Source organism: Triticum aestivum, chromosome 1A (genome assembly GCF_018294505.1).
Source record: "Triticum aestivum cultivar Chinese Spring chromosome 1A, IWGSC CS RefSeq v2.1, whole genome shotgun sequence".
NCBI lineage: Eukaryota > Viridiplantae > Streptophyta > Magnoliopsida > Poales > Poaceae > Triticum > Triticum aestivum.
The window spans coordinates 508,499,950-508,510,236 of NC_057794.1; the positions used below are offsets into that span (position 1 = coordinate 508,499,950).

At 49.9% G+C, this 10,287-nt stretch overlaps 1 protein-coding gene across 2 annotated transcripts; it reads left to right on the forward strand.

Moving 5' to 3' along the window:
* The first annotated feature begins 1,280 nt into the window (after positions 1-1,280).
* On the forward strand, positions 1,281-6,261 carry LOC123061139 (putative E3 ubiquitin-protein ligase RING1a). 2 transcript variants are annotated; one of them, XM_044484092.1, is made up of 10 exons: positions 1,281-1,596; positions 1,726-1,882; positions 3,522-3,580; positions 3,901-3,982; positions 4,115-4,235; positions 4,343-4,384; positions 4,491-5,012; positions 5,306-5,413; positions 5,533-5,736; positions 5,838-6,261. In XM_044484092.1, the coding sequence occupies exons 1-10, from the start codon at positions 1,422-1,424 to the stop codon at positions 5,868-5,870; spliced, it is 1,503 nt and encodes a 500-aa protein (XP_044340027.1). In that variant the 5' UTR covers positions 1,281-1,421; the 3' UTR covers positions 5,871-6,261. The 2 variants fall into 2 exon arrangements, with proteins under 2 accessions (XP_044340027.1, XP_044340030.1); XM_044484095.1 differs by having other exon boundaries at positions 1,281-1,590.
* The last annotated feature ends 4,026 nt before the right edge of the window (positions 6,262-10,287 follow it).

The window sequence follows — 10,287 nt, forward strand, 5'->3', positions numbered from 1 at the left end:
ACCTTCAAATTTAGAAACTTAGTAAAAGGTGAATACCAAAAACGGCAAGAGAAAGGCCTCGTGTGTCCATCAACTCCAAACATATGAAATAAAGCGTTAATCCGGGTTGAACTTGTGTGGCATGCTTTGTGAATATCCAATCCCTCGTACCCTAGTACGCAAGTAACCACACAATATTTTCACGTAATCAGTGGATCAAGATCCACGACAACCCCGGCTTCAGCCAAGAGCATAGACCAAAAGCTTTGAGAAATTAGCGAAAATGGCAAAATAAAATGGGTTTAATCCATATAGCCCACAGTTCCACCCTTGGTTTGCACATTTCACATTTCTATGTTCCGCCCTACCACTGCACATAATAGTACTACACGACATGGTGCATATCCATCGTAACGCCTTGACAGAAAACCAGGGAGCCTTTCAGGATCCGCCGCGCCCAAAGTAATCCAACCATGCAGACGTATATATCACGCGACGCACGCATGAGAAACAAGCGACACGAGGCTCACTCGGCTGTAGGCCTGGATATACAACCCCGCCGCTTCGATCGAAGCACTCATGACCACGAATTTAGTTTCCCTTGCAGGAAATCAGAAGAGAAATATGGTCTCTAAATACGGGAAATCGTGGAGAGAAATGCATTGCTATAATTGCACTCTAGTGATAACATTTCAAGCGAGGGTTTTGCTGATAACCCAAGCCGTCACCTGGCAGGATGACTGTATCCTTAGTTTAATCGAAGGCCTTTTTCTTCTCTTCCAATACTAGATCGACATTCACTTGGATGGAACAAGGCGAATAGTCCTCGTACCCGTAGCCACACGCCGAAGAACACAACTCGCACCGATGCATTAGTCAACGCAGCCGAGTACCACTCCCAATCATCACCACCTTCCCGCATCGGGCAAGCCCACGTACGCGACGCACGTCCCATATGCAAATGCAGCCCGCGCCTCCTCCCCGGAAAATCCCTCCGGCTCAGCGCGTGCGTGGCGGCCGCCGTCCGCCGTTGACCCCAAAAACCTCACCGACGGACCGGCTCGCCGGAGACGACGGGGTCGAGCCCGTCCTCCTCCTCCCCGGTCTTTATTTTTCCTACCGTACGCAAGCCGCAAGTTAAAATTTTGTCCCGGAGCGGGCCGGGCCGGGCCGGGGCGGGTCGGGGCGGGGCGGCCACGCGCACCAACCCAAAGTTACACGCGACGCAGCACAGGGGAGGGCAGGCACCACCCCCACCCCCCGTCCCCTGCCTCGCCTCGCCTCGCCTTTCTTTTCCTCTCGCTCTCCGCCTCCCCCTCGACTCGAGCCGCTTCCACCCACCTCCTGCCTCCTCCCTCCCTCTCACCCGCCCGCCCGCCCGCACGCGCCCGTCCTCTCCAAGCGCCGCGCCGACGAGCGGGGAGGGCGGCCGGCCGGCCGGAATGCCCGCGCAGAAGCGCCCGCACCCGTCGCCCGACGCGGACGACGCCCACGTCCAGGAGGAGGAGGAGGCTGCCGCTGCCGCTGCCGCCGGGGCCGCCGGCTCCGGCACGGAGGGCGGAGCGCCCAACGGGGGCTCCGCGGAGCTGGCCAAGGACGGTGGCGGTGGCGGTGGCGGTGAGAGCTCCGCTTCGAGCGACGCGCGCCGCCGACTCATCTCCCGCCGTCCCACGCGATGCGCGCATCGCGTCCTCTGTTTCGGCGCCGGGGTCGCTGACTGGCTTGCGTGTTTCACGGGCTCTGCAGATTCCGATGCGGGGGAGGACGACGAGGACGAGGAGCAGCAGCGGCGGAAGCAGCAGAAGCAGGAGGATGAGCACGAGGAAGGCGGCGGCAGCGGCGGGGACGACGAGGACGCCGACGACAGCCCGTCGTCGGAGAGCGACGCCGCCGACGTGGACGAGTAAGTGGGCCGTCGACGCCCCTCCTCCCTCCCCTCCCCGCCCCTTCCCATCTCCTCCTCCTCCTCTCGCATCCGTTGCCGATTTCCCGTCGTCTTCACGCCGCGTCCCCGTACGCTAGCTTCGCTTCGCCGGGGTGGTACCGGAGGTCATCGTCGGGGGAGTCCCGCCGGGCCGGCGGCACCACCGGCGGCCGCATCGTCTCACCTCGTCGGGCTCAGCGCTCCTGTCGCCATGGGATCTTCGTGGTGTCGTGCTTCGTATGCTGGCTCGGGTTTCTCGTGGTGGCGGCGGCGGCCCACCACGAGTCGTCCTCGTCGTTAGGCGCAGGCGCCGCCCGCTTCGTCCGCCCCGCGCCGCCGCGAGCGCCCCCGTCACCGCCGAGTCATGGGATCTTTCTGTAGCATGCATGCTTTCGTCACACGGCTCAGCGGAGGCGCCGTGCTCGCGACGCCAAATGCTGGGGGCGGCATCCAGGGTCGATCGCCGCATATCCAAGCTGTTACCCCGGAGTCGCCAGCCACATCTGAACCGGCGGTCATGTTCGTCGTGGTTCAGCTATCTACGGGAAGAATTCCCTGTTTCTGTTGCTTCTGAATCGTGTGCGGCCACGGCCAACTCTTCCGTCCCGGCTCTTTGCTGCTACTAGCCTGACCTTCTGAATGATCTTGCCATGCTCAGACCCGTGTGAGCTCCTGGCCAGCCTCTCACCCGTGCACCCGTGTTCATCATGTCGAATGGTTCTGTTCTATGGAGACACCATGTTCTTATGGCAAACACTATTCAAGCTCATCCAGCGCATGTAAGATCTTCCAGTGGATTTTCTCAGTTTTGTAGCAGGTGCCACCTTCGTCTGTATTGGGAGCCTCTTCGTGTTTCCTGCAGTGTCTTGGACATGACTTGGCCTGTCGTGCTCTGAATATCTATCTGCTTCTACTGTTGCTGTCCTGACCCCCATGACTGCGATAGGTCTTACACTGTTTAGGTGTCTTAACTCAGTTTTATGCAAATGCGTTCTTATTCTCGTGATAGCATTATGCTTTACCTTCCATCAGCTGTTCTATGAATCTTTCCTCGGTACTGAAATGCACGGATGCTTCTATGAATCTTTTCTCGCTGCTGATGCGAGGTGCAAATCAACCCCTCTGTTGCTGTAGGAGCAGTGCAGTTTCCTGTCAGGAAAGCATTTTGTTCACTAGATACTCTGTTATCAGATTGTAGCACACACACCTTGTCACATTTGATCCCCTTTGATCCAGATAATTATTTAGACATTGTTTTTGTTGACCACGTATTGCATGTCGTTTGGATTTTGTTGATACTGCTTAGATTTCTCAGCTGGTAAATAGAATCAAATCAACTCTTCTTCTGCCTGTCAAATATGACTTTCCAGTGTTCAAGTTGTCCCAAGGTGCTAATGGTTCCATTTTTTCCATTGTTTCCTGTAGTCCCACTGTGAACACCTGAACGTTATGTTCTTTATACTACACATTTCTTTGAAAAAAGAAAAATAATGCCATGGAACACTTCTGTGTGTTCCAAAAGTTGTTAATCAGTAATTGAAAATGCCAATTGGTAATGGAAGAGTTGACTTTCTTGTTAGCGAAACTGGTAGCTAAACAGTATTGTTTTCTCATGCAGGTTTATACTGGTGAAATTGATGGATATACGGAAGGAAGTGCAGTGCCCTATATGCTTAGGTAACCTTGTCAACTTGCTTTCAAATTCAGAGATAGCAACTCTGTTTAGTTTTCATGATTTCTGTGTTGACAGCATTGCTTGTAATAGTTGTAATTAAAGCAGGATAATGTGTTCTGTACATCTTTTGGTGATTATTTACTACCAATGTTGAAGCTAGCACATTCATCAAAGCTCACATGTTTCTGTTATTCAAGTATGCATGTTGGGACTGTCCACATCATCAAGAAGCTAGGATGAGTTTTATACAAGAAACTAGGTAGAATGTCTGTTCAAACTGTGATATCTGAGAATTTGCTTCTCTTATGGTCCTCTGTTGCAGGCATTATCCGGAAAACAAGAACGGTTATGGAGTGTTTGCACCGGTTTTGTAGGGACTGCATTGATAAATCCATGCGGCTTGGGTATGATCCCTTGCGTTATTTGTCTACAGTGTCATTTTAAAAAATGTATAGCCCAACCTGATTGGGGCTTTGAAAAATCCAAATATATACTTTATTTCAATGACAATATAAGTGCTGTGGTGTTTTTTGCAGAAATAATGAATGCCCTGCATGCCGCACCCACTGCAAGAGCAGACGTTCCTTGAGGGATGATCCTAATTTTGACGCTTTAATTCTAGCTTTATATCCAGACATTGACAAGTACGAGGAAGAGGTGATGCATAATTTCTCCAGTTGCCACACTTAGTTGTCTTGTCACTCTTGTTTATCTAGCTTTTGTTGTAGTACCTGCCACTGATTCTAATTTGCTTGATACGTCAGGAACTTGCTTTTGGTGAAGAAGAGAAGACTCGCAACAAAAAGGTTGGTTTATTTGTCTGTCTATGTCTGGCGGGAAATGAAATTATCTGCCCTGGTCATTCCGTATTTGTCTTCTTGTTGTTGACATTTGCTGTATTTCTCATGAAAGATTCAAGATTCCATTGCTGAAACATTTCGAAGACAAACAGAAGCACTTGTGAAGAAGCGCTCCAATGCAAAAGCAATAGCTTCTACAAGAAAGACCCGTGGGAGTATGCGGACAAAGAAGAGAGGACGGACTAGCTCTCCTGATAATGCCCCAACTGACATTGATGACGACGAGAGAGAAGAAAATGGCAATGATGGCAGCAAAGAATCGTCTTCTGTTGATGATCGTTCACCAGATGTCAAGATGAAAAGAGCTCGGAGGTGGCCTGTGCCACGATCATCCCCTGCTAAGAATATTGGCAGTGTTGATAGCAGCTACGAGGAGAATGATGATTTGGGAGGTGCCAGAGATATCTTGGCCACTTCTCCACTGCGGGGAGAGATGCTTGCCTGGGGCAAAAATGGCACCCGCAGTCAAACTCGACATGGCAGTGCCGGTGGCTCCAGTGGAAGGATGGTCAAGGGTGGGCGTGTTGCCAAGTTGGTGGATCATCTCCGTAATGCTGATGAATTTGATACTAAGGTAACAACAGATCGCCGACATTTTAAATTTACAGTTTCTCTTCGAAAAAATAATCTGAGTTGCTATTTCGTACTTATGCTTTGGAAGATTCAGATTAGTACTAAACATTCTAAAAGGCTGGATCCGTCCTGTTATCCGTATCGTGTTATTCTGGTGTGTTTTGTAGTGTTGCACAGGCAATATAAAACATCAGCACATGCACATACACACCTGGGCCAGGCCAATCTTGTACAAGCAGTGGCCCGTGGTTTACGTCCATTAGGTTTGCTGAATATGTCTGTTCTGTTGTGCAGTTCAACCTGTACCTCGCTCTAACTCCGCTTGATGGACAAAGCATGCCTAAACTGGAAAAGTCCTATCTCAGCTGCCAGCCAACATTCTCTGTTAGCCACCTATGCCAGGTAATCACTGATCACTTGCCTCCACACACTTGCCGTTTGTAATGTGACACGACTTTGGTGGGCATAGATCGAAATGAATAAGCGAAGACCCTGCTTACCCTGTTTCTGCGTCGTTTCAGTTTGTTGCTCTTCAGCTGTCACGGCAAGCCGCAGAGGTGGAGATATACTTCAGGAAGAACTCCATGAACGGGTCGCTTAAAACCGAAGACACCAGCGCAGACGACGAGGCAAAACCGGAGCGGCTCGACGGCCTGGAAAGGCTCAAGGAGGATAATTCGCTTTCAGAGCTTTACCCTAAGCTTGCCTCTGGTGTTGGGGACCTGGTAATCCTACCTCTGAATTGACTGCCTGTTTAACCGCTTCTTTTCCCCATTGCTTCGGCATCCTAATGATCTGTATGTACCGTGTCCCTCCCAACGTCCAGGAGCTGCTGTACTCTGTGAAAGCACAAGCCTAGCTACGCACAGTTCCTGGCACCAGCCAGCTACATATCTTGGCCGTCAAATTGATGGATGGATGGATCGCCGCTAATCCCATGACCTGCAGGAAGGATCTACTCGCCGTGAAAACCTGTACATATATCATCATTCGATATAGAAAAAAAGGGGGCGACAAAGTAGTAGATTTATCATCTGTGTCTTAATGTTTGTTTAAATTTATGTGTGTGTTATCTTGTGGAGTGGTTCATTGGTGGGTTAAACGTAAAATTGACCAGTAGTCGAATTGAGTAGCAGTGTGTAAAACAGGTCAGACAAAATTACCTGGCTCATTCCTTATTCTATACTGTATAATTATAATGTACTGTATTTGGTGGCGCTGCACATGCAGTGGTAATTCTTCTTGGACTCCGTCTAACTCGAACCCGTGTGATGAGTGAATGAGAATTGGGCAATGGTCCTGTGCCTTTTGACAGCTTGGCCAGAGCCAATATACACCCACGGCCGCACGGAAGGCAGCCTCAAGTGCGGTGTGCGGTCGCTGCCAACCGTTTTGACCAACCGCGATGCCACCCCACGGAGTCTGAGATCTCGACACGTATGCGCTCGCCTCACAGTATCTACAGCGGTGGTCATAAAGTTGTCTTGGCGCTCGGTCGTTGCTGACCAGCGGAGCCGACGACGCGGTTCGGCCGCCGAGTCGCTGACGCACGCGTCCCGCTAGCTCGTGACGGGGCTCCAGGTTCCGGCCAACCGCGCCGCCGAACGGCCTATGGCTGGTGGCCCCACCCCGCAGCTCAGGTCCAATCAGGAGTACGAAGATGCTTCTCTAGGCCTGCTGGCCTAGCCTCCTCGTCCTACGGCATGGATGGAATCTTGGGGAAGAAGGAGAAGAAGAAAATGTGCCGTACTAAAAGCGGCACGTGCTGTGCACTGGAGCGGCAGCGAGCGAGTGAAGTTGCACTTCCCTGATCCGGTGATCCGAACTCTTCAATTTTTCTTTAATGGATCCACAGTCTGATGGCTGGTTCCATGGATCATGGGAGGCGTGGATGATCTGGATAAAATTTTGCTGCTTTAATCACCAACTCACCCGCAGAAAAAAATATCTGGATAAAATAGTGTGCAGTACTTGCCCAAGATCAGCTACGAAGGGCTCAGATTTTGGTTTTTCTTTTCTTTTCAAAGTACGTTCATGGACCAATTTTGGTTCATGTCCTCCTAGAGCGTGTTTGGCATTAAAGTACTGTGCTAGTACCTTTTGTATTGATTGTGCATCAAGTACTTGGCGCATGGTGGATTTGTTGTGGCACGACTCCGTCTACAAACGTTTAAATTCTGCCCCGCTCTTCCTGATTTGTAGATGTGCATTAATAGGACGTGTACTTCAGTTTATGGGTATGATATATGTGTGTTTGTATATAATGTTTTATTTCTACCTTAAATGAAGAGTCACGTATAATGTATATGATGTTTATCGCTGGTTTCTTTTTTTTTTAACTGGAACACCGAGCATTCCATTAATCACGTCGGACCGACCAAGTCGGCGGTCACTGCAACGGTTACAAAGTTTGGAAGGTTACCCAGCCAACGAACGCAAGCTGCAGGCGATACTTGATCTCTCGGAATAAGGTACCAAGTGAAGATCGGTCCAGCATGATAGTAGTAACAGCTTGCTGAAGACCTAAACAGTCCGTTTCAAAGATCACCCGTCCCATTCCATGGCTCTCTATTAATGTAACTGCATTTAAAAGTCCAGCCGCTTCAGCATGTAAAGGCTCACTGATGTTTGCTAGGCTGCCGGCTGCAGCAAGGAGGACATCACCCGACGTATGATCCCGTCCAACGCATCCCCACCCCGCTTGTTTCGAAGTCTGATCAAAAGCTCCGTCAATGTTTACCTTTATGAGGTCGACCGCAGGTTTGGTCCACCATGGCCCTTCCCGCAATGATCCCTTCGCTGGTGAAGCACAGAACTCCTTCCATTCAGAGATGTTTTTTTGCCAGGAGGAAGCAGAATTCTTGCACTGTGGCCCTGGTCTGGTTGTGATTTGCCTTGTTCCTTTCCGTCCACCAAAGCCAAAGGAGACAAATGACTCCTAACTTCTCATTTTCCGGCAGGGCGAAAACGCAAGTCAGGAGCCGTCGTGGTGATGAACAGGCAAGCAGATTTAGTCTAGTCTCCTCCACATCCTCTTCACTTCCTTGCAACGCAAAAACAGGTGCCCACCATCTTCATGCAATCTATGGCACACAACACAGGTCGTATCCAGTTCCACCCCAATCCGTTCTACGTTTCTCAGCATTGGGTGGCTATTTTGCGCGAACCGCCACAAAAAGTGATGGACCTTCCCTGGGCACCTGATCTTCCAGAGCTGTCGCCACACCCTCTGATCCTCCTCTATCCCATCAGAATTCTCTCCTCGTTGCCGTGGACTTTGACGCTGTTGTAGTTCCACATGGATCCTGTAGGCCAACCTGACAGAGAACATCCCTTTATTATCGAATTGCCAAGCAACAAAGTCCTCATGGTGTTCAAAAAGAGGGATTTGTAGGATCACTTGTGCTTCCTCCTCATTGAAGGTTTGCCTAACGAGCTATGAGTCCCAAGAATTCATGAGCGGGTCAATTAGCTCAGCCACTTTTGTCAGGAGGGAGTTACAACGAGGGGATCTTGGAAATCTGACAGCACCAGTAGGGAGCCACGGGTCCTGCCAGATACGAATGTTCTCACCATCCCCCACCCGCCAAACCATTCCCTCCTTCACTACCTCCAAACCTTGCAATATACTGCGCCATACATAGCTTATTCCGGGAACTGCCCTTGCCGAGAATAGATCCCCGTCCAGATAATATTTCGCCCGTAAGACACGAACACACAACGATTCCGGGTCTTGGATTAGTCGCCACACTTGACGGGCCATCATGGCCATATTGAAGGAATGTAGGTCTCTAAAACCTAGGCCGCCCTGCTCCTTTGGTAGTGTCATTCTTTCCCAGCCGACCCAATGATGTTTTTGCTCATCCTCTTGGTTCGCCCACCAAAACCGACAAATCATGTGGCTGATGCTCTCACATAGACTTTTTGTCAAATCAAAACAGGCCATGGCGTAGGTAGGAATTGCTTGCGCGACAGTCTTAATCAGAATTTCTTTTCCCTTCCTTGACAAAAATTTAATCTTGTACCCTTGCAACAATTCCCAGATTCTGTCCCAGATTTACTCGAAGCACTTCTGGCGCGATCTTCCGACATAGCAGGGTAAACCAAGATACTTGCCTTGTTGTCCCTCGGACTGTAATCCCAAAAGGTGCAGACAGTGCAACTTCCTCTGGTTTGAAGTATTCTTACTGAAAAGCACAACAGATTTGTCATGGTTGATAGTTTGGCCAGAGCCCCTCTCGTACACCTCAAGAATACTGTTAACCGCTTCCACACTTTCCTCAGTAGCTTCCATGAGGAGTAAAGAGTCATCTTCAAATAATAGGTGTTTTACCGTTGGCGCCTCCGGGGCCACTCTAATACCCCTAATCTGACCAGTAGATTCAACATGATTTAGTAACGCTGATAGCCCTTCCGCACATATCAAAAATAAGTAAGGAGAGATTGGGTCGCCTTGCCTCAAAACCCGACCCGGTACAACTGTATCTGTACATGAATTATTGATCTTGAACCTGAACTGAACTGTGCACATGCATTTGTTTATCAACGCCACAAATTCAGATGAGAAATCCAGCTGGGTCATAACTTTTTCTATGAAGGACCATTCCACTCTATCCGGTTTCATCTAGAAAAGCAGTGTATATGTTAATTTTGATGACCCCTGGGGCTGGTGGGCACCATTTCTCGCCAGGCGCGTCCCTGGCAATCATGCACATCTCTCCTCTGTTCCCTACTATCTTCTTTCCGACTGTCCCATCCTCGAATTTAGCAGCCGATCAGTACTCCTCCTCGTACTTCTCACGAAACTGCACCGAGCCTAGAATGGTCTCCTTTCCATTGTTACGAATACATACCTCTCAGAAGTACCAGCAGCGCCATAACAATAGCAGCACCTTGGCGCGCATCTCCTCATTTTCTGAGTACAGGGTGACCTCCAGCCAACCACCCCCCGTATACCAAAGCTTCCTCTCTGCACACAAGTCCTAGATTTCTCTCATTGCTGCTCTTAGGGCTCCACTTTTTGTACACATGACAACCTCATGGTGTTCATCTTCGATGCAGTGTCCACAAATATTGCATGTTGCATCCACTTCGAGGGTTCTTTTCCACTTGTTTTTTTAGTGGCAAGGGTATTTGTGGCCACCCTCCAGGCAAAAATAAAAACCTTCCCGTGCACTTTAGTTTTCCAAACTAGATCCCATATACTTCGATCGTTAAGGTACCTGGAAGAGCTCGAAGGATTCAGGGCCACTTGATTAAGACTGAACGCCGTCGAG

Bases quoted from the DNA above. Each gene is read 5' to 3' on its own strand.
- LOC123061139 (XM_044484092.1), top strand. From the start codon at position 1,422: ATGCCCGCGCAGAAGCGCCCGCACCCGTCGCCCGACGCGGACGACGCC. The intron at 1,597-1,725 runs GTGAGAGCTCCG...CGGGCTCTGCAG, and splicing joins CGGTGGCGGTGGCGGTGGCG to ATTCCGATGCGGGGGAGGAC. The intron at 3,983-4,114 runs GTATGATCCCTT...TGTTTTTTGCAG, and splicing joins GATAAATCCATGCGGCTTGG to AAATAATGAATGCCCTGCAT.